Genomic DNA, 25,106 nt, shown 5'->3' with positions numbered 1-25,106 from the left:
GGGGATTCCTGTGGGGGGTCCTCCGGGAGTATGGGGTATCGAACCTCCTGATAGGAGCTGTTCGTTCCCTGTATGACCGGAGTCAGAGTCTGGTCCGCATTGCCGGCAGTAAGTCGAAATCGTTTCCGGTGAGGGTTGGACTCCGCCAGGGCTGCCCTTTGTCACCGATTCTGTTCATAACTTTTATGGACAGAATTTCTAGGCGCAGTCAGGGCGTTGAGGGGGTCCGGTTCGGGGGCCTCAGTATTGCATCACTGCTTTTTGCAGATGATGTGGTCCTGTTGGCTCCAACACACCGTGACCTTCAACTCTCACTGGATCGGTTCGCAGCCGAGTGTGAAGCGGCCGGAATGAGAATCAGCACCTCCAAATCCGAGTCCATGGTTCTCGACCGGAAAAAGGTGGAGTGCCTTCTCCGGGTTGGAGATGAGGTTCTGCCCCAGGTGGAGGAGTTCAAGTACCTCGGGGTCTTGTTCACGAGTGAGGGAAGGATGGAGCGAGAGATCGACAGGCGGATTGGTGCGGCGTCTGCAGTGATGCAGAGTCTGCACCAGTCCGTCATTGTGAAAAGGGAGCTGAGCCAAAAAGCAAAGCTCTCGATTTACAGGTCGGTCTACGTTCCAACCCTCACCTATGGTCATGAACTTTGGGTCATGACCGAAAGAACAAGATCACGGGTACAAGCGGCCGAAATGAGTTTCCTCCGTAGGGTGGCTGGGCTCTCCCTTAGAGATAGGGTGAGAAGCTCAGTCATTCGGGAGGGGCTCAAAGTAGAGTCGCTGCTTCTCCGCATCGAGAAGAGCCAGATGAGGTGGCTCGGGCACCTAATTAGGATGCCCCCTGAACGCCTCCCTAGTGAGGCGTTCAGGGCACGTCCCTCCGGAAGGAGGCCCCGGGGAAGACCCAGGACACGCTGGAGAGACTATGTCACTCGGCTGGCCTGGGAACGTCTCGGGGTCCCCCCGGAAGAGCTGGAGGAATTGGCCGGGGAGAGGGAAGTCTGGGCCTCCCTGCTGGGGATGCTGCCCCCGCGACCCGGAAACGGCTAAGCGGGAGAAGATGGATGGATGGATGGATGGGTTGTTTCCTCAATGAATTACTGAGTTTCATCCAGATTGCACATTTCATCGCATAAATGAGGGTGGCTTACTGTATGGTTATTAATGGGGGTAGAAATGTATTCCAAGCCTTTAAAGTGGGAATGATCATGATTCCATGATCAGGATCATTGATCCAGATAACTACCAATATCTGACAAAGAGGATATTTGATGCTTGGTGGAGGTTTGTTGTTACTATGATCAGTCTGTGGGGCCACCTGCACTCTCCACTGCACTGGTAAGTTTCAAAACTACATGTTCCACTCTCCTATCTCATGTAAGATTAAATAAGAAGCAAAAGAGCTAATGGTGGTTTACTCCCACCCACATGTTTTTCCTACCTTCCACTTTTCCTAACACTGTGCATCATGAGTGTTCTCTCTACCCAGCCCAGCCGGGAATGTTAATCAGCATAAAGCTGCTTTAGCTTTACAAGGGGAATTTGGATCAAATCCTATGAAACATTAGACTTACAGTATGTCCCACTTTCAAAGTCAGGCTTTGAGAACCGAACAACAGCATTATATTCCTGAACAGAGGTTTGGTATGAATAGAGAGACAACATACTCTGTATATTTCATGGTTTATTTCACAAAAGCTCAAGTTGTGGTGGAAAAGGTGATTTAAGATAAAGGTCAGTTTAGTTACTCAGGCTATTGTTTCTTCAATGAAACACATGATGCCTTCTAGGGTTGAGGCTGGGGGGCCAAAGCTAATGGATACTTGTGTGACCTCACACATTAAAGGCTCCCTGCTTCATGTGCTGTTGTAAAGTCACATTTAGACACAGCTGGATGACCTGAAAACAAATCTAAACCATCTACCGTATACTTTAGACAAAACTTACTTAATTTTTCTTTTTGACAAAGTGAGTGAAAAATGTTCCACCTTAAAGTTTATTTGATTTCAAAATTTTGTATTAAATTAATACATTTATTAATAAATGGAACAAAATTGCTGTAGGTCCCCAGTACCTGCTCCAAATGTATTATATAGACATTATGTGAAAAGCATTGTAATAAAGGGGGTTGGATGAAAGGACAAAGCTCTTCATGTTTAGGATTAGGGTCAGTTGACTAAAGCCTTTTTTCCCCACATTTTTTCTGGGATGTGGGAAACCAAAGGCAGCTGTCTCCAACTCCATCACACTTCATTTAGTGTGTGGGTGTAAGTTTGTGTTGGGGGGTGGTTACAGACATTAGATTGCAGACCACACTGCAGATCTTATTGTTGCACTCGGGGCATGAAGGGGAAGTAGTGAGTCGTAGCTAGAAGTACCGGGTTCAACTACAGTGGTAGAAACATGGGATACTTCAGTGTTGAAGTGTGACGATATATCGATACGGAGATATATCGCAATATTTTTTCGCACGTTCGATTATCGATACGCTTGCGCTAAGTATCGATTTAAAAAAAAATAAAAAAAAGATTATTTTTATATATTTTTTTTTTTTTGTTTTATTTAAAATTTATATTATTGTTTTCAAAACCTTTTCTGCTTTTTCACTAAAATGTGCAGGTAGGTCTTCACAGAAATGTTGTCACTGTTTGTTGAAGGAACCAATATATTGTTTACTGAAATATTGCACTATAATGGTGTCACTGCTTAGAAAGACCCTATTGTTTGTTTACAGAAAGCATTATTGAAGATACTTATTCATTTACATTGGTATGTTGACAGTTATTTACAGAAATGTTGCACTAAAATAGTGTCACTGTTCATAGGACACTTTTTCAATTTATTGTCTTTCAGAGATATGAAATAAATAATGTATTTTTTCACTTAATTTTTTTTTCTTGTTATGTCATAGATTATCGTAGATTGATTTCTGACCAATATATCGATAACCGCAGTATCGTCATATGGTGAGATAATTGTTACCGTGAGCTTTGTATCACGTATCATATCGTGAGCTACCCAGAGGTTCCCACCCCTAGTTCAGTGGGAAGTTTGCATGTTCTCTCTCCCCTCTTTCTCCCTTCTTTCTCCCCTCTATTTACCAATGGTCACTGGTGACTATTGGTAAAGACATGTAGACAAAAACGCACTCATACAGTGATACACGTCTTCCCTCTGCTTCTCAGTGATTAATGATGTGTGTGGGTGTTCTTCAGTGATTTAGGGAAACCTCTTTTTACACAGCTGATAAGGTCGCTTCCGTTTTAGTCACAACCGAGCACCCTCCTCTGACCTTTGACCCTTTCAGTCAGAGTCCACCAGGAGTGTCAGGATGACGTCGACCAGACCGTACTTCACTTGTCTGCAACCCAGTTTGATTTATCGTGCAGTAAAGGACAGACACCACTACCGCCCATATCTGTAAGCGTGAGTGTCTCCAAAAGATTGTTGCAATGATGTTGTTTTTTCAAATACAAGTATTACTGTGAATAGTCAAAGCAGAGAGTTTGTGTATACATTAGCAAGTGAAGCTTATGAATGCCTCTCTGTCTGTAGCCATGGGCAGTTGGTTTATTTGAAAGAGTTCCTTATATGCTAACGACAAGTGAATGAACATTTTTAGCGCCAAAGTGAATACTAGACCATTTAAAGTCTCTAAATGAACCTCTGTATTACTAAAAGTTTGTTTAGATATGGATTGCCATAGAGCTCATTTTAGTTCAGGGGCCAAATACGGAACGGTTTGATCTCAAGTGGGCTGCAGATTATGGGTGGGAAAAAGAAGCAATTCCAACATTAATGTGCCCTAGTTTGCACTTTAATACATTAATACAGTATGTAAAGCACCAACAACTACCAAGACAAACAATAACAGTATGTTACTTCTAAATTACTTATTTTGTGATCTATTTTTACGTAACTTTCAGGGGAATCAATGTGGGATTGTTTGAGGGAAATTAGAAAAAAAAAATGTTAAAACCATAAAAAATCATTAATTAAGTTTTAAATAATAGCCTTGTTTCCATTACCCTTGGAAATGCGCAAAATCTCCTAAGTGGTGCAATAAATACTGGTAATGGAAACACCAGAATTAAAAAAAACACGCAAATATCAGGCTTTTCTGACGTTTCGATAATGAAATGTGCCGCAAAAGTGCAATGGGAAACACTTTTTCTGTAATTACACGTCACAGGATGAAACGTACCTGGTCACATGACCACTTCTCTCCGAGGAAAACATGGCGCGTGACTTGTGGCCAGAAGAGGAGATCGAGACATTTCTTAGCATTATAGTAAAACTTATTATTACTGCCAGCAAACAACAAAGGAAGCAGAGTGTTAGGGAGGTTTGGAGCATCCATCTTCCTGCAGCAAAGTCTTGCAGGATGAGATTTCATGGGAGTTGCCCAAAACAATCTTCAATGGAAACAAGTTTAAAGCAAAATTATACTTTTTCGAAATTATTGAAATATCGCTTTTATTTCGCAAAAAACTGTGATGGAAACATAGCTTCTGATTATTGTTTTCTTTGTTTTGTTCTATGCTCTGAATCAGTGTTTTTTAACTTTATTTTGAGCCAAGGTACATCTTTTCATTGAAAAAAAAATCCCAAGGCACACCACCAACTGAAAATGTAAAAAAATGAAATCCTATATGAACAATATACAGTCATTCTTATCAAAGCGTCTTGAATAAATAACACAAAAAAAGTTGTTATGATCTTCAATATTTATTCTTTCTAACCAAAAGTGCAATTAATCTGCTGTGTTTTTAATAGGAATCAAATGAACAAAAAAAATCAACGATTACGATTTTCTGTATTTATTTTTTCAAATAAAAAGTGTCATTCTTATCAAAGTGTCTTAAATACAAATATAAAACAAAACATAAAATATGATTAGAATTATGATTTCACTTTATTCTGTTAAATATTGTTTTGTTTTCCATAATGTATTTTTTTGTATAATGTATAAAAGCAGCATTATCACTAAAACCAGCATTAATATGTCATTTGTATGAGGAAAAAGATATGTTTTAATTGTCGGTTTCGGGTCGGGCACATATATAAATACCTAATGTCTGTCAGTTTTGGGTCAAAGCTTGAAGGTTCATATCAAATCAATTCAGTTCAATTCAACTTTATTATTATATCATTATATATATATATATATATATATATATATATATATATATATATATATATTATTCATCATAAATGGTCTGTATTTAAAACCCCATAAAAAGCCAAAACTAAATATTTGGCTCCCTTTTTCTTATTCCTCGTCCTCCTCCACCTGCTCATTCATTCTCCGGCTCCGCTGCACAAAAACTTGCACATGCGAGTCAGTTTGAAACCACAAACCGTTCACACTTGAATCTGATAGAAGTCACATTTTAAAGGGTAATGTGAACGGACAAACAAAAAATTGCATCTGAGCAAAAAATCGAAATTGAGCATTAAAGATAGGGTAGGTGATTTTCAAAAGCTAGCATGATTTTGAATGTAGCCTCCCCGACAGCGCCGCCTTTACCCCCCTTCCCCCTCCCCCTGTGCTCCATCTCACTCACATGCATGCGCACAGCTGCTGCAGAAGAGGAGCTCAGCTCATCGCTTGTATTGTGTAGAAACTACGTTGTCTCATGTCTCATTCAGCAGTAAACAATAAACTTTATCATCATATATGTTTTAACTCTGCTTTCAGCGTGAGCTCGTGCATGCGAGGGGTCGAGACCGAGCAGGGAAACAGGGAGACGTGATTGGTTAAAAAAAATTAAAAAAAACGGTTCATTTTTTTCCATTGGTCGAAGTTATTACAGATTTACAGATTTTCTTTGTTCATTTTTCAGAGCACATAAGATCAGGGCCTTGAGTTTCATACTAGTGCTATAGAGAGTTCACTGGAGCAAGTAAGCACCAACCTTGATATTTTATGCTGAAACTCTTTTACTGGCTGTAGGTAAACAAAACTAACCTTTAAGCATCACTACATCAATATTTACCCATGTTAATGCTTCACCATTATGTTTTCCTAGTTCCTCGATTGTCAGATCCTTTTACTAAAGGCGTGTGTGACACACATTCCTCCAGAACCAGTGGGGAAAAGACGTTGTGTGTGGTGTTGATGTTGAACGTGTCAGAAACAGGTGCTTTAGAGGCTTTAAGTGTGGAAAACAAGAGGTCAAGTCTTTGAGTGAAGGATCACATCTGGCACATAAATTCCACCAGGGAGAACTAAAGAAGTGCATCTTATTGTGTGGTCAAGTGTTTGTGTGCCAATCATTGTGGGAGAAACACGTATTGAAAGCCAGGGAATCAGGAGATAGTGGGAGTTATAAACACCCAAATGACAGCCCTGTCAAACACTGTTGTATTGTGTGACAGTCCACCTCTCCGCCTTCACAAAGAAACAAGCTAATAGCCCCCTGGACCAGAATCAGAGCTCCTTCTTTAACTGGGGAAGTGGCTTTGAAGCCCCCTCTAACCCCGTGTCTCTGATCTACCCTCCCCTAATGAATGAAGAGACTGTTAAAAGAGGAAAAGCAGGTGTGTGTGTGTGTGTGTGTGTGTGTGTGCGTGCGTGTGTGTGTGTGTGTGAGAGCGCTCATGCATTTAGCTCTGTCATTCACAGGCTCTGAAAACAGTAGACAAAACAAACTAGAATTAGCGCACGAAAACCAGTTTAAGGCTGATAATTAATTTCTGTCTGTGGGAAGAACGCAGAAAGAACTAAAGAGTAAAAATGATTTCCCGTGGCTGTAGCTGCCTTCATACAAATCTGTGTGAATGATTTCATTTTATTTTGGCCTGGAATTGAGCTACAAATACACTCTGGAAAGCCTGGCATGTAAACAGAATATTAAGGACCAGGTTGCCTTATCAGCAGAGATACAACTTTCATGTGCATGTTCAAGTTATTTCGTGGCCACGAATTAGTGTTTGCGTATGTCATACCTAGTTCTGGCCACATTTATTTATTTTTACTCATTCTGCTTTGTTTTTACATGGAAATAGCAATTCTGAATTGAGATTTACATGGAAACACATTAATTCACCTTTATTGAATTACGCTTTAGGTCTGGGGTTGGAAAGGCTTCTGATTGGACAGGGGGCGAACATAACATAAGCGTGGTCGCAGAAAACAGACAAAAAAAATGGAATTCACTCCTAAAACAGAAATTACAATATGATAATTAATATTGTCGTGGAAGCTTGAGACGGAGTGAAGCTTTAGGGTTTCTGGACACAGTTTATTATGTCAAAGGGTTTTGGGGAAACAGACCAGTCTGATATTTGGAGGTTAAAGCGTTTTCAGTATGTGTGCCTCAGTGAATCTGCTGCTGTTAAGTTTTCTCAGGGTTAAGTATGTTGCTGATAGCTGTAGTCATAACAGAGCAGAGCCTCCTCAGGCAGAGACCTTGGTGTGTGCTATCAGTGTACGGTGGTATCTGGTCTGCTTTGGGCAGGACAGAGTTCTGTAGTTACATATCAGATTATATGTTTTGAAATTATCATGATCTGAGAAACTGAAGAAGGTAATCCTCGATTATCATATTGAAGTTAACATCAAATCGTACGCTGTTTACATATTCAACCTAAGAATGTTTCTAACCATGTTGTTATGTGCAGAACAAATAACTACGGCCATCAGAAATAATGCATTTTCACAATTGTGTCTCAGAACAAAAAATGTAAAGGAGAAGTAAAAACGTGAAGTATAAAAAAAAACACTCACACATCGATGCGATGTCAAGTCTGACAGCAGTACAATTAATCAAATCTGATTCAAATGGGACACTGTGACTGGCATCTTGGCTGGCCTACATTCAGAACCTTTTTTAGCCTGACAAAATAATAGTTGTTAGATTTTGTAACCCTCATTCAACAGCGTGTCTGACATCATTTTGAATGATAGCTTGGCTTAAGCAGCAGGAGCTCTAATGGTTTTGAAAGATCGCTTGGATGGGCTGGGAACTGCCACAGGCTTTTGTGGTAACTTTCAGCTGTGATTTGTAACGAAGATTTCCACGTGACATTTGCAAGGCAAGCTTTAGATATTAAACCGCATCAGCCACAGAATAACGTCGCTCGTCTTCCTCGGCTGCTTTCTCTTCACCGACTTAACTGCTTCTCCTCATATTCTTCCTGCGTCTGCATGACTCAATCGTCTTCTAATAAATCTCTGAAATCCCCAGCCCCTCTCCACCTCTTAAGTTCTATTCTCTTCCAATACTTTTAATCCCAGCAGCTCATTGCGCTGCTGGGCTGCTGCTGTTGTTATCAATGGTGGTTGGGTTAGAGCCTGGATTGCTTGCAAACCTAAATTCAACCAAAATGACGTAAGCTTGGGTTCTGCGGTAAGGCGAGTAATAGGGTGGGACTGTGGTAAATAGCAAATGGTGTGTGAAAAACTACAGTAAAAAAATTAAATTAAGCACAGGTTTATCATTTCTAAGTAAATTTTCACTAAAATCTGCTTATTTTATTTATTCTTTTGTAAGTTCATGTGGGTCAGTTTAGGGCAGAGATGGGCAACCATTATAACAGCAGGGCCGCAAAAATCTGATTTTCTGATGCGAGGGCCACAATATTAAGATTGAATTAAGCATTAATACAGAAAAAAAAATTATGGTTTTTGTCAATTTTTCACATCATTTTGTATATTTTTACCACATTTTGTGAGCACTTGTTTTGTGTTTCTTAGTTTTTTTTCTTTTTCTTTCAATTGTGTCTGTTTTGTAGTCATTTTCATATTTTTATGGTTGCTTTGTATATTTTTATAATCAATGTGTTTTTGGATAGTTTTAGTCGTTTTTTGTTGTCGTCTTGTGTGTTTTGCGTGCAATTCTTCCTCTTTTATTTTTCCTATCCTGTTTTTGGAGTAATCTTTTTTGTTGTTTTGTATCTTTTTTTATCATTTTTGGTATTTTTGTTGTCATAATGTGTGATTTTTAGGGACGCACCGAATATTCGGTGGCGGAATATATTCGGCCACCAAAAAAAGCAAGGCCAAATAGTAGCATGTGACGCAATGACACAATTAAACAACATGCAGTGATTTTGAGTCGGAAAAGTTTGCGCTCATTGCTACAGGAGCACAGCAGCAGCAGCTCCTCCTTTCCGCACACAAACACAGCCAGACTCTCTCCTTTCCGCTCTCCGTCGTCCGTCACCGCGTACAAGTTGGAAGCCGTCCAATTCCACAACAGAGTTCGTTGTTAGCGCTGTGAGCCACAAATCCATAAACATCCCCATCGTTTCCTCCTTACACTACACTGGTCTCACTGTGCTAACAGCTGATGTGTGTAAACAATGGGTCCGTGGCCCCAAGCAGTGACTCCCAACACGATCAGCAACAAAAAAAGTAGTGCAGTTTGGGCGTCCAGTAGGGCAGTTTGCATTTACATATATGGCAATGCAGTATAATATATATTGTATATTAAACTGCAGTATTTGTTTTAGCTGTTAGAGTGTTGGAGAGGGAGGACCTCACATTCTAGGAGGCGTGTTAGGTGACGTCACCTGCCAATGTGGGCAAAATCCAACTTGCCCATTTAAAGCTGAATTTTTAAAAAATGTGGAATAACAAGGGAGGAGGAAACAGAACTTTTTCAACTTTGTCCCTCTGAATGAGGCTAAAGGGATGTATATCACTGTAGCAAAACCATTATAAAGTGATTTTTTTCATCATACCTCCCCTTTAATGCTTTTTTTTGGAATGCATGCTTTGTTTTATTTGAAGGGCTAATGTAAATGAAAAACTTTGTTGTACTTTTTTTGAAAAGCATGTATGAAAAAAAAACGTATTCTAGGCTATTTATGCACTATTAAAAAATATAGTAAAAAAACCTAACAACCGCATTTGATATTCGGTATTCGGCCAAGCGTTTATATTTTATTCGGCTTCGGCTTCGCCCTCAAATTTTTGTTTTGGTGCATCCCTAGTAATTTTGTGTGTTTTTACTTCATTTTGTGTAATTTTTCGGTTGTTTTGTTAATTTTTGGAGTTATTTTGTCTTTTCTTGTCATTTTGTGTATTTTTACAGTTGTTTTGTCTATTCTTCTGTCATTTTGTGTATTTTTGCAGTCATTTTATGTATTTTTGGAATAGTCTTTTGTAGTCATTTTGTGTATTTTAGCTCTCATTTTGTGTTTTCTTAGGTCATTTTGTGTGTTCTAGAGTCATTTTTTGCATTTACCATGGGAGCCATACACTGTAGTTAAGGTGGCGCATGGGCCACCAGTTAGTTGCCCACCACTAGCTAGGTTGTCACATGAATTGCATTGTTTCCAATACATCAGGATTTAAGGCATGTCTGAAAGACTTCTCCAGCTGCAGCGCCACACAGTTTTTATGACGCAGGCTGCTAACGTTGAAAAATGTGAAAGGAATGAAGCCAACCAGGAGTCTACAGCTGATATTTACCATGAGTGGTTCGTTGAGTTTGCAGCCAACGCTGTAAATTGTTCTTCAGTAAACACATAGTCCAAGGCCTGTAATGAAGAATAAAAGTGTTGTTGGAGCTTCACATGCCTCACCCACATCGTTGTATACTCAGTGTCATCATAAGCAATGATTAACAAGCAGTGTGAAGCTCACACCTGATCATATTCACAAAATTATCCTGAAATGACACATTACAAACACATTTTCCATTGTGCTAGTGTTGAGTCACTACAAAGAAGGGAGCAGTGAGAGGGCGGGTGTAGAACTAAAACCATTTCAAAATCAACAAAACATTTATCTTCATGTGTTTTGTTTGTAACTTTCAACACTGCAGTTTGTTTTATTGTGTTTTTATGAGATCAACATGTTTCATATTCTCTGTTTCCCCCCACAGGTCAGCTGATTCACTGTGAGCTTTTATTATTACTTCCAGATCTTAAGTTAAATATTATTTTTTTAAGCCTTGCTCTCTGGCACCAACCAATCAGTGATCAGTAAGCAGATCCTGCTCTGACGTCAAGCCCAGCTTGAGTTATTTTATGTAATGCAGTGTTCACACTGACCACTCAAATATATTTTTCAACCTGATTCAGGTGCTTTTTATTCATGCTGATGATTGTGTTTTTGGCCACAACACACAGCAACACATTGGCAGTACCAGCATGAATTCCCTTCACAAGTGTCATCACTTTGTTCTATGAATTTAACTATTTGCTAAAATCCTTTCTCAAAAACCTTGGGCGTATTGCAGATTTTTTTAGCCACAAGTATGAGATAATTGGTCACAACCAGCTTGAAACTTTAATGAAAGAATAGAATAGATTTTAACATTCTTACCTGGCCATGAAAATGTCAAAGAAAGCTAAAACTTCCTAGACCCAGCACAATTTTTATCTATTTATCTGAATTTGGTTCAACTGATAGCCTTATTTACTTCTTCCAAGATCATATATCATCATACACATTCTGTACTTCTTTCACCTTTTATTTATTTATTTATTTATTTATTTATTTTTTCAAAAAATATCCAAATTACCTGAATTTGAATTTTTTTTCTAACAACCAATAAAGATTTTTGTCATGAAATAATTAAATCCTACTTTGATCATTTTTTTCTCTTTGCGTGATGTTACATTTTCACTTTTGTTTAGGCTTAAACTTGAAGAGCTTTTCAATGGAATGCTGGTGAAAGTTATTTTTGGAACGATTAAGTGTAGAAAATGTCACGTAATAGATAGTTATTGAGATTTAAAACAAGGCCACAACGAGAAAATGCTTTATCACTTTTCATAAAGATAATTAAACTTGAGATAATGCAGCTTTTTTTCCCCTCAGGCTTTGTGAATTAATCACAAACCTGCTCTGATCCTTCTTTTTCTTTTGCCTTAGTCTTCCTCTTCACCCTTTTCTCCTCGTACTTGATAGAAATGTCTTTTCTGACGCCAAAATTAAAGCCGACACTGATTTTTCTCAATCAGACACATTCCCAGGTGTATGGAGATGAAATACAAGAAAACAGATTACCATTCACCTTTAAAAAATAATAACTAAACAATGTTAGATCTTTATTTCTATCAGAAAGATGTAGCCACTTCTTTCTATTGTAGTCTGGCGTGAAGAAAATGTAACCTTTACTGGTGAAGATGCAGAACATTCCTTTTCCAGGCCTAGTTTCACTCAAAATAACATTTGTTTACCCTCCTCGTACACTCTCACCAATTAGTGTGAACCAACATCTCCTCACTGGGTCTCCACTGATCCCAGACCAGCCGTAGTTTTATGAAGAGCGATATAGTAACGAGTGCAGTCTCCTATTGTTAGTGATGTCCTACAGTTCTTTTTTGTTTTATTTTTTATTTTTCAAACTTTTTAATTTTAATTTTGTAATATGTAACAACATGTTAAACAAACATGGGACTGGGTTGTGCAAAAAGGCACACAAAGATAAATAAAATAAACACAAAGGTTACAATTCTTGCAGTAGAAATGCATTCTTCTTTTTTTGTGTGCTTTTTTATTCATAGACATGTAAGAGAAAGGTAAATGTATAGCTACAATGACTGTTAGATTATGACCTTTAAAAATAAATCCCCCATATATAAGATATTATCTAGAAAATAATGTCTACAGAAAAAAAATAATATGAAAAAGCAATTTATTTTGATTGTGATTTTGTGAGCAGATTTTTTAGTTTTTTTCCATATATGAAAAAATAAATAAATAAATATATATATATACACACAATGGTTGTTCAGGCTTTACTACTGCACTTATTTAATGTGACCATGTCCTATGTTTATTTGTCTGATAACATAGCTGAGGTTCTTTCTTTTTATTTATGTATTTACATCTGTTGTCTAGTTCTATGATGGTTGTTAGATTAAATAATGTGAGATTGTATGTGTGCACAGAGTCTCGGTGTGTTTGCATGGAAAAGGAACATTTCATTTTATCTACTTTGTATCTGTTCTCAGGTGTTTTGTCGCTGCCGGCCCATTTCAGCCCGTACACAGAGAACCAGCAGACGTCTGTGGACAGCAGGGAGGATGCCTATGCCCAGCTGGAGCTGCGAACACTGGAACAGTCCCTGCTGGCCACCTGTGTGGGCAGTATCTCTGAACTCAGTAAGTTAACATAAGGAAGGCCTGTGTGGTCCTGAATTTAACTACTTAACACAGTTTCCATTTGAACCTATAGTGCATCCAACAGATTGAAACTGTTCATTTTTGCAGACACAAAGGAATTCAAAGCATTCCTATGATGACAGATACATGCCTTCAGAAGTAATAAAAGCAGTGTAATGATTGTGAAAAAAATGTTAAATAGTCTTGTGGAGGACAGAATATTTTTATTAAAATGAAACAAATAAAAAAGCTAGTGACAGAATGTCTTCCCCCTCTGAATCAAACAAAATAAATAAATAAAATTATACCATAGGAAAGTTTTAAGCTTATGAAAATAGCTGATTACGTTTTTAATCACTTCCTTCAAGCTCATGATGAGACTCGTCTTCTAATAAAAGTGAATTAATTTACACTCTGCAAGGCAGGATAAATTCAGAAATATATTTATATCTTTAGTTTGCACTTGAAGCTCTGGAGAGAAAAGTGATAACTCTTGATTGTTTTGTCTGTTGAAGCACGTTTATCTTTGAAGGTTTTTATTCATCAAGGTCATGATATTTCTGCTTCACCCAAGGACATTTCCTCTATGTGGTATGAGCACCACTTTTAGGCAACTTTAGTCAATGTTTCTGCACATTTGTTTTTGTTACACTGTTGTATAGTCAGCTACCAAAACAAGACTAAGGACATGCAACAAAAATTGTGGCAACCAAATACCACTTGTTGTCTAACCTCAGGAGTTGTATTTCCTTTGCCTCTGCCCATCTCTGATAATGTTTTGATGCTTTGCTTTTAAAACCTTTGTACAATCTAAGATATAAGCACACTAGTTTCTCAACTTCATGCAATGCCTTTTAAGGGATTTTCCTGTGCTTTCTGTAACAAAGTTCACCACGACCTTCCTCACAAATGTATGCAGAGTCATGCTGATATAGTGCTGGGCGATTTGGACCAAAATGTAGATCTTGATATTTTTCCTCTAAATGGAGATATAAAATATAACTCTTGATATTTTTAACTCAATAAAGTCTTTCTGGGTTGAATTCAATGATGCAAAATGACACACAGGCACATTTATTAACAAACAGCTGCACAACATGTGCCACTTTTGGCTTTTTCCTCCTTTAGTGCAGTGGTTCTCAAACTTTCTAGCCCATGACCTCCAAAATAAAGGTTCCAGAGACCAGAGACCCCCACTGTACCTGAAGGTGGTTGAACACAGACATGAACATTGAAAAACAGTGGAGACAGGGTCATCTATAAGAGGGAATAAAGGGGAGAGATTTTTTGGGCCCATCCATAAAGTCAGCAAAATGATGGTCCATTGTTCTATGAATCTGTGATAACCACATTTATTTATTTATCTGATTAATATCCACTGTTATGCAGGAAGTTTATTATTATTTGCGCCACATTATATAGTCATCCTAAAGATGTAAATCATTCTTTTAATCAGAAATAAGCATTTGATGGAGAAATGGGAGTAATGTAGCAAAAATGCATTAAAAGGAGCAAAAATATGGCAAGAAAAAGTGATGAAAATAGAATAAGTTTGATAAGTTTGGTGTAGTTGCAGAAAAAGGGTAAAAATAAGCAAAAATGGTCTCAAATTGTTCAACAGATATTCCTAGTTTCTTGAAGGCATCTGGTAACCCCCTCCCAGTATCTCACGGCTCCAAATGGGGTCCTGACCCCAAGGTTGAGAACCCCTGCTTTAAGGGTATAGGCGACATTGTAATTTTCTATAAGAGAAATGGCAATATATCTTGACTGTCGACATATTGCCCTGGCCTATGCTGATACCATGTTGTGTAAATCCCACCAAGCATACAGTAGAGTACAGTAAGAGCACGGTGGTCACTAAAAAAATTCTGTAAACTTTAGGTGTGAATGTTTTTTTTAAAGGTTGCCAATCTTAGACATTCCTGACTTCCATACACACGGTAAAAGGTTAACACTGAAGCTCTCAGACTGTTACTGTACTCCACTGTACACGAATTGGACTTAAACAGAGGTTATGATGTTGTTGACAGTCATGTTAAACAGGAATCAGGTTATTACCAAGTGTGAAATGACTGGAGCGTCGAGACTCGAGTTGGAAAAGTAAAGTTTGGGGAAAAGGACTGAGTTTGTGTATAATGATGATAGCAGGGGATGGAAGGAGGAAAAACAAGAGGTAGAGGGGTGAGAAGTGAGCTTGTTGGGGGGCGATGGGGGGAGGTTGGTGATTAGTGTTGGTCAAAGCAGGGATAGGTTTCCCACTCTGAACGAGGCAACACTCTCCTGTTTGTTCGTGCAGCACAAGGCCACGTTCATACCCCACAGTCCGTTAGTGAGGCATTAAGAACGTGTCCACACTCCCCAACACACGCACCCTCGTTCTATCAGAGCTCTCTTTGTGTCGCGGTGAAGCTGGACAGGGCCGGCTCGCACACTTCTGCAGGTCCACCGACACACACAGGCCATGTGTCCACAAACACACAACAAAAACACAGTGGGTTTGGCACCGGGATCAGAGCACACTACAGCATCTATACGGCCCCAGCAATTACAACACAAACACCATGGATAATGGACGACATCACACTGAAACATCTGAAACCAATACGCTGCCTCACAAAGTGTCCATTATGAGTTTTTCTTTTCAAATCTGTCTTGCGTCAGGTTTATTACCACTTTATTATGAAAGGAGTTTTATGGAATGCCTCAACATTTGACTTTTTTTGTGCTACTTACTTTATCAAACAAACATTTACAAATCGCCAAATAATGAAGATGGAGATTTATTTCATATGAAACTTACAATGACTTACATTTAAAGTTATGAGGTTTTCTTTGCAGGCCTCTTGTGGCTAAAAGGTAATGTTAACTCTATTGATTAATGGTGACTGTTCTGTTTCATTCTTGACTCCCATGTAGGGCTAGACGATATGGACCCACAACTCATATCTCAATGTTTTTTCTTAAAAGAGCAATATATGATATTATTCATTATATTTTTTAACTCAATAAAGTCTTACCAGAAAGACAATTCTGGGTTAAATTTGCTAATGCAAAATGCCAAACAAGCACATTTATTAGCAATCTGCACAATATAGAATGGAATAGAATAGAATACATCTTTATTGATCCCCAGAGGGAAAATTCACATTTGCAGCAACAAAAAATACGAGCAGATAGTAAGAACAAAAATAAATAAATTACTAGCATATGCTTATAGTGTTAAAAGGTTAGACATGCACACATTAGAAAAACATCAACAACAACAGGAAGAAAAACAACAAATGTGTAAATGACAGTTGGGTTGGTGGAGGGCTGTGTGTCAGTGTGGTAATAGTTATTATGTGAGTGGTGGTAAATACTGTAGATATGTAACATTTTTGACTTTTTCTCCTGTAAAGGACAGCACGTGTGAGTGAGTTCTGTAGTGAGGCTTGTTTAGGGTAATGTCTGGGTCAGTAATCCACCTATCTGAGCTTTAAATGCTATTCTGAGAAGAAGTGGAAGCAATGACTCCTAAAAGAAGTATTTTAATGCCAAATAAGATGTAAAATAGGCAATATTGTAATTTTCTATATCGATTAGATTGAAATGTCGATGCATCTTTCTGTCTTTACAAAACCTTTCCCACCTATTGCATCTGTTGTGTAAGAACTTTATATCCCTTCCAGACACATTTTAGTTTACAGGCCAAATCTTTAACATGAATGAACAATTCATTTTTTGCCCAAATACTTAGGATTGTGCTGTAGCTGTTCATACCAAATGTTATGACTTTGACAGAAATTATGATTGAGGACATGTTCACATTGGCAAAACCGCTCTCGGCTTAGTTTCCCAACCAAAGTGCAAAATTCCACTTTAAATGAGTTCATAAGTCTTTGAGCATTTCTAATTAAATACACAGCTCTGATGTAGAGCTGACTGACAGACAGCGATGTGATTAAAGTAAAATAGACACCAAAAAAACATCAAAACGCCTTGTATGCAGATGCCAAACAGTAAAGATGAACAGGCGTGTGTGGATTGTTATAATAAAAACTTACCAGAATGAGGTTTTAACATGTTTAATGGGATTGAGACGTCATGCCTTTAACAACAGCAGGAAGAACACACACACACACGCACACACACACACACACACACACACACACACACACACACACACACACACACACACACACACACACACAGACACACACACACACACAGACACACACACAGACACACACACACACACACAGACACAGACACACACACACACACACACACACACACACACACACACACACACACAAACGTTAGATCTACACTGTACGATTTGGATTATAGAATCAAAAACTAAACACTGATCTCGTTACAAGCTGATGGATTTTCACACGGACTGAACCACATTCTATAATCTGAGAGAAAAGTGTCTCATATCCTCCTGACGCTGGGAGTTTTACCTCCAGGCCATAATATTGGCAGGAAAGCCCAGCGAGAGACTCTCCATCTCGTGCATTAATCCCTCTGAGACCTCCTGGAGGGGAAATGCTGCTCGTGGTTAACACAAAGGAGACCCTTCAGCTTTAAGTGGGGTCTGTTATGGGCGGGCTATCCCAAATTAGCCCTCCCCCCTCCTTGCCCTCATAGCACTCCAAGCCCCTTCATGTTGAGACAAACACACGCATAACCTCATATTGTTGAACTTTTCCTCCTCTGTCCCACTTATTATTTTTATTATAATTAATGAGTGTTACAAGATCCAAATTCAGGTTGGCTTCCCTTCACTCTGCTGCTCTCTGACCCCCCACCCATCCCCATAGCGGTGGTTCCCTGCCTTTTTTGGATTGTGACCCCATTTTGATATCCCAAACTTCTGGTGACCCCAAAGAGTTTATATTTTCTAGAAACAGTTTTTATCCTGTTTTACAAACACAGCGTAACCAGAATTAGTCACATGTTTTTATACTGCATTTTATTTATTTATAATTATTTAATACTGCATTTTATTTGAACTACATTTACATTTGAGAAAGTGAAAGTATCAAATGCTGTTGTTTACGATTGTGTGTAGTTTTAATTCTAAAAAAAAAATATACATTTTTTTTTATCAATTACTAGACATTTTAGGTGACTCCATTTAAATTCCAGCATGGGGTCATGACCCCAAGGTTGAAAAACACTGCCCTATAGTCTCATATATCAGCAGTTTAGTCATTGATATAACAGTATCATATTAAACATGCCCAATTACAGTTTGTTTATATTTGATAAGCCTTTTCCTCTTTGATCTCTACATACAGGGATGGAGCAGTTTCAGTACATAAACTTAAACAGTTCATTATTGGCTGTGATCAACTGTTTGAAGGTCCATTAACTCCTTTAGTGATTAAAGATGAATGGCTCCTTAAAGGCTGTCTGGCTTTGCTTACTGATAATGTCAATGTTAATGGCTAACGCCACTAGAGACTGAGTAAATATGGTGGATGGTAAGTGGCTTAGGAGAAAGGGAGACCCAGGTTGACTGATCGCCTTCAGGGTTTATACTCAACAGACTTTGTAAATCACAGCCTTAATTTAATAAAATTGCCACCACTTATGTCCCTATATTGTTGTGTTTCAGGTGATTTGGTTTCCCGTGCCATGCATCACATGCAGCGTCTCAGCTCCATTCGCCCAGGGCTGAGTCCTGGCCGCCACGCCCGTCCCCAGCAGCCCGTGTCCTGGTCGCCTGATGCCCTCCACACCCTCTACTACTTCCTGCGCTGCCCACAGATGGAGTCCATGGAGAATCCCAATTTAGACCCACCACGCATGGCGCTGAGCAAGGAGAGGTGGGAATCGTGCATAACCGGACACAAACGCATGTTACAAGCAGAAAAGCTACTCACCTCCATAGACAGACTTTTCTATAAGAACGTTTGATCCTTAGAAAAACAGTCCAAGTGACTTTGCTTTTTTGAAATGTATTAAATCCTTGTCTTTTTGAATGAAAGTATTTGATTCACAGCCAGATATTAGAGGAAAAACCAAACATCAGAGTTTCATCGGCTGCATTTTCTACTTGTTGCTCTTTTGTCATTGAAGTATTCATTTATTTTAACTAAATTACAAAAGGGCAAAGTCTCCCAGGTGTAATTGTTAGTCTGATAGGTACCTAGACTGAGCGAGGCTGATACTTTAGTGGTTTTAAGAGGTGCAAATAGCCTCTAATTCCCTCATATTCTCCCCCCCCCCCCCCCCCCCCCATGCCTTCTGTAGTTATCTACCATCTGACCTCAGACAAAACATTATAAGCATATTAACAGGTCTAGATCAGACAGCTCATCACAATAATACCATTTTGGAAGGTTCTGGATGTTTCTGCATATCAGTGGTTTCCTCTTTGTTCTTGGATTGACCTTTTACCAGCTTTTAATAATCAATGGGGAACAATGTGTTCCTCTGATTCACATTTACTGCAAGCATGTGTGTGCCTTTAGTTCATGTTAGACACAGATTTATATTATGCCAGAAAGTGTTCTTTTTGAATAATATGTTAAGGTTTCATTTATTCAGACAACTTTTCTTTTTAAGAAAGACACTTTGTTGACAGTCGTAACATGTCAAGAGATCAAAGTACATTTCCTAAAAAAAAGTTGCCTGAATAAATGAAACCTTAAGATATTATTCAAAAAGAACATGCTGAAAAAATTACAGTTTAATCTTATTGTACTTTTATAATCACACAGTTAGGCATGTGTCATCGGGAGAGGAATACTCACAGCCTGGCCTCACATCTTTAGGACTAGAAACTGTTTGCATTTGTTAAACTTGTGTTAAATCTGTTGAAAAACTCTGTGTGTGTGTGTGTGTGTGTGTGTGTGTGTGTGTGTGTGTGTGTGTGTGTGTGTGTGTGTGTGTGTGTGTGTGTGTGTGTGTGTGTGTGTGTGTGTGTGTGTGTGTGTGTGTGTGTGTGTGTGTGTACACACAAAGCCAGCTGGCTCACATACATGTAATTGTGAACAGACATAGTGAAAGTGAGCAGAAGTGAAGTCCTCGTTGGCATCAAAGAGAAAGTTTGCACACTCAGCGTTCCTCTTCCTCCATTTGGCTGTTACTTCGAGGTCTTCAGATGTTTTTATTGTTGGATGTATATCAGGTTCATGGGAGCAGGATGAAACCGTTTCACATCAAGTCTCACCGAAAGCTGTTGAACATCAGCAAAAAGTTTCTCTAAGTAAACTTAAACTTATCCTGGGTTTAGTTTTCCTCACACGTTCATCTTTCAACATCCTCGGACCAACTTTCTCTCTTTTTCACTAAACTGTTGATCCGTCCACAACTGAGGTGCAGCTACATCGTAGAGCAAACCTGGTAGTGATTACCATGGTAATCACTGGTAAGCCTGGTAATGAGACAGACTTTTCCTGTAGTGCCCCCCCTCCTCTAATCCATGTGGCTAAACCACTTTTCAAAGCTTAATAAAATGTTTGGTGGAAACCCAAAACCACCAAATCTGTGTGGGCCACATAATCAAACCTAATGGGGAGTCTTAGTAAAGAATCTTTAAGACCAGATAAGCCTTTTTTATTAATATTGTGATCAGATAGATCTCTGAATGTACTTTTATCATTGATTTTTGCACCATGACTGCAGATAGTAAATGTTAGTGCCTTTTTCTGTCTGAAGGGAATCCGTTCCAACTGACTTTATGATAAAATCACTAAACTGCAGATTTTCTATAGTCTCTTTGAAACAGAGCCCTCACCCCCACCCCAATCCGGTCTTTTCTTCAGTGAATAGAGGGGAACACTAATGCATAGATGTGTTTTTGATAAGAAGTAGCCGACAGAGCTCACTGCTGACCACACATGGATCAGATATGGTTTTATCTCCTCTTGTGGAGCCTTGCAGGGAGTAATCTGACTCTCTTTCAGTAGTTAACCTCAACCTTTTGAAAATCATCGGGGGGTCTGCACTCTGCGTTATTACCTGATGAAGTTAGATATAACGTGAAAGCAATGGGACTGGCTAAAGCAGTGGTTCCCAAACTTTTTCTTATCGTGACCCCATTTTTATGTCACAAATTTCTGGCGCCCCCATAAACTTTTTTCTTCTAAAATTTGTTTTCTGATTATGGTTGTCATACTGTGTGTAAACAAATACAGAGTAGCCAGGATTAGTGCACTCAGGTGCGGATTCACTAAAGGTTTATGAGTATTAAAACGTCTGCATGTTGCAATGAGCCCTCAATCCATTTAGCATGTTTCCCTCTGATGAATATGTATAGTAGGCGGAGCTCAGAAGGGGAGGAAAAAAATGGGAGGACGACATGCAAATAAATTAATGTATTGGGCGCAATGCAACTCATCAAATCTGGAACTGTTGGCAGTGATTGTTTTACCAAAGGAAAATACTACGACTGACAAGCAAGTGCATACACACACGCAGAGATCCGCTGCAGTAAATGTTTACACAAAACACAGCGGAGATGAAAAAATTGCTTCAGTGAACCTTTCTAGAATAAGAAATTAATTCAAATAAAATAATAGTCAGTATTAACATCCACTGAATGAGAAAATAAAGTGTGAGTAAAGTGTGTGTGAGGGAGAAAAAAGCTTCACACCTGTGGCGGTGTCTGTGTGTGGAGTCCGGTGATGCTGTGGTGTAGAAAGGATGCTGTGTGCGCTATGGACGCACCGCATCAGTGATGTTTTAACCGTCAAACTCTGGTGTTGCGTTGATGGAAGGAGCCTCAGGCCAGAATCAGCTGATCAGATGAGTAATTTACGCAGTGATGGCACAATGTTCACATATGAGAGTGTGGTGACACAGTGCTACTCAGGAAGTCAGACCTGCTGGATGATGGTCAGTAGATCATCTTCAAATGGAGCAGACTGATTGACAGACTGTGTTGGTGTATTAACTCAGATCAATGGTGTCAACAGATCAATAGGACGGTTTCTGTCCAAATCTGCCTATTTTTCATGGACTGATCAGAGCAAAGTTACAGGAGCAGCCACATTGAATTATGGAAAAAATATCATTAGGTTTTAAAGTTGTTGTTTTTTTTTTTTAGAAAAACATTTCTATTTGTTTATTTGGTTTTCTACAGTAGTTAATGTTTGTGCAGCAGACAGAGAAGTCCATCTGTCTCCAATTTAACTCCCTCAAATGTCATTGTGTGCTTCTGTGCACTCACCTCTGCACATTGAACGAGCAACGCTCATTTCAATAGGACGGTCTCCACCACTGCTGCATGTGCACTAATCATTGCTGCAATCTTAGTGAATTCCTCGCAGCAGATGAGGAAACTGTGTCACCAAAGGATTTAGGGAACTGGTTTACCTCCCTTTATTTCAGATCTTAGTGCATCCGCCCCAATGTGATAATATGCACCAGCTCAGATATATTTATAAAACATTTTATTTGAACTAGATTTATATTTGAGAAAGGGAAAGTAGAGAATATACAGTTGTTTGACATTTTGTGCGTTGTTTTAATTTGAAAAGGAAATCATTCGTGTTTAAGCAGTTTGAGCTTTCTGCCTCTTCCTGCACAGTATATCTTTTTCTGTGATATTGTGTTTTTTTTTCTTTTTTACTGCGCAAAATAGATTAAAAAAAAGTAAATAAATAAATTCATTTGTTTTTTGAAATGGTATTATTACTAGAAATTTCAGGTGACCCCACATGGTGTCACGACCCCAAGGTGGAAAAACTCTGGGCTAAAAGTTATAGGCCAGCCATGACGTATGAGAGCAGTGTTTAATCAAAAAAAAAAAACTTTTCAATAAAAAAAAAACATTTTCCATCAAAGAAAAAAAGTGTTTAAATGCAATTATTTGGGTCTCAATTTTTTTTTGCATTCAAACACATTTTTTCTTTAAGTAAAAAAAACTGAAGTGATTTTTCTTTTGATTGAAAATGTTTTTTGATTGAATAATAAAGACACAAATCTACCTGCATAAGTGTCCACCATATATTAGTTTTCCTTTAAAAAGAGCAGGTTAGAGTTCAAACAGAACCGAGCACAATTTAAAATCTCCCTCCTTGAATGTGTTGCCAGGTGGTAAGAAGGTGCTGTGAATCAAAGCTAATGTTTATGTGTTGGTCTGCGTGCTTCTACTTCCTGCTGTTTTTAGTACGTGGGCCTTGACGTGTAGGCTCATAAGTTGACCAAAAGGAGTATCTGCTTTCAGCATTAACAGCCATCACATCTTTGATGTCACGCTGGCTTCGGGGCAAGGTTGAAGTTTGTGTTTCAAGCCGAGAGGCATGACCTCGACACGTCGGGGGGGGGGTACGTCTGCCGGCATCAGCTTGGATAATTGGAGAAGGGACTGAGGCGAGAAAGAGGATGAACTATGGAGCAGCGTAGGCGACGGTTAATTTGTAGTGTTGCATACTCTTCTGTATGCAACACTAAATATACCAACAGACTAAATATGGAAGGACAATTTGTGTAAAAATGCTAATGAAATCACTGCAAAGTAAAACAGCTTCTTCGGATAAACACTATATTGTGCCTAAGAAGTTTTTGATTAGGGCTGGGACTTTTACACGTTAAGAGAGCGCGGAACATTCCGCATTGCACAAGTTCCCGGAATACCCATAATGCTGATGCACTGACCACATTACAAGAAATGGGATAACCCAAGGAGAAGTCGTTCTTGTGTTTTGTGGGCGTTAATTTTTTAGGTTTTAAAAAAACACGGGATTGAAAATTCCAGGCTGTGTTATCACTTTAATGCTAAACATGTAGCAGCTAGTATGGACTACTGTCCAAGTCCGAGCTTGCAGTGTTGCCAGTCTACACTCAAGATGACACGGTTTAGAGCTAAAATGAAAAAGTCCATGAGTGACTAATGAATAAAGTTGATCGTAGTGGACAGTCGACCACTCTCTGTGGTAGAGGATGTAGGCGGGGCTAGAGGCAGTGCTACAGATAGCGTCATATTTCCCAACATGAACTGTTATGCAGAAAGAAAATTTCAAACTAAATTCATCAGCTTCATCAGTTCCTCTGTTCATTTCAGGCCAGATATTCTAACTATTTTACACAGTTTCCACATCTCTGGAATGTTCTGTACTATGTGCTGTTTTTTGATATTAATACACAAAAAAATATTTGTTTTAGAAAGTTTACAAAATAATCCTGAAAAGCATAAATATGGCTTACTTAAATTAAGTTAAGTGCTTTGTGAATAATGCAATTCTAATATTATTTTTTCATATTGAACATTATGTTCGCACTGGAAATAATAAACACAATTCAGTTGTTAAAGCTCATTTATGGTTTTCATTGATTCAATCAATTTAAATTGAAAAAACATTGCTTCTCCTGTCAAATATTGTTAGGCGATTAATTTAGATTAATCGAGATTAATTAATTTTAAAGTCTCTAATTAATTAGATTTTTTTTTTTTTTGAGTCCCACCACAAGTTTTGATTAAAAAGCAGATGTGTAAAAAAAGAAAAAGAAGAAGACAAAAATCTAGCTAGATCAATGAGAGTTAAGTGCTACTGTGAGCTGCATGTGGTTAATGGGCGGTGGTTTACTCTTGGATTACTGCCAGTGCTGCTGCATGCCTTAAAGCAGGCGTGTAGTAAAGTAGCAGGGTGGAAACCCCGTGGCATTCAGGAAGACACGAGTAGCACTAATGTTTACGCGAATGAAGACACGTGCACACATCCACACTGTGTGCAGTGAAGGCCATTAGCAGAGGAATAAACATTGATTCCTACAAGCTAATTGATGCATCCTCTGGTCGAAAACATGTCTTATTACTCCACTCCTGTCGCACTCGTCTCAGGCTTCCTCATCCAATCACACTTCACCTGCCTCGGAGACACTTAGATCTTCATTATGTGCACCTATTAGCCACAGCGAGCCATTGCCTGGTTCTCCTCCTCCATCGCAGGCTCATCAGGCGCTTGTTAACCGCCACGCTTGGTTGACATTAGCGTTTTCCCTGCTTCTCATTGAACGCTAACAAATGAAATACATGGCAAAGAAGCTAAGAGGAAAAAAGGCTTAAATGATTCTTTACATATACTTAGGATTATTCCT

At 38.8% G+C, this 25,106-nt stretch overlaps 1 protein-coding gene across 1 annotated transcript in view; it reads left to right on the top strand.

Annotated features, from left to right (window-relative positions):
* The window catches only part of abtb2b (ankyrin repeat and BTB (POZ) domain containing 2b), a 67,350-nt gene that overhangs the window by 26,917 nt on the left and 15,327 nt on the right, over positions 1-25,106 (top strand). The window contains exons 2-3 of the mRNA XM_028449757.1: positions 12,918-13,067; positions 18,676-18,886. Coding sequence (XP_028305558.1) covers positions 12,918-13,067; positions 18,676-18,886 — 361 coding nt within the window. The remainder of the gene's footprint in view (positions 1-12,917; positions 13,068-18,675; positions 18,887-25,106) is intronic.

This window comes from Gouania willdenowi, chromosome 6, assembly GCF_900634775.1.
Source record: "Gouania willdenowi chromosome 6, fGouWil2.1, whole genome shotgun sequence".
NCBI lineage: Eukaryota > Metazoa > Chordata > Actinopteri > Blenniiformes > Gobiesocidae > Gouania > Gouania willdenowi.
The sequence above is the reverse complement of the archived record's forward strand: the minus strand, read 5'-3'. Positions and strand labels throughout refer to the sequence as shown.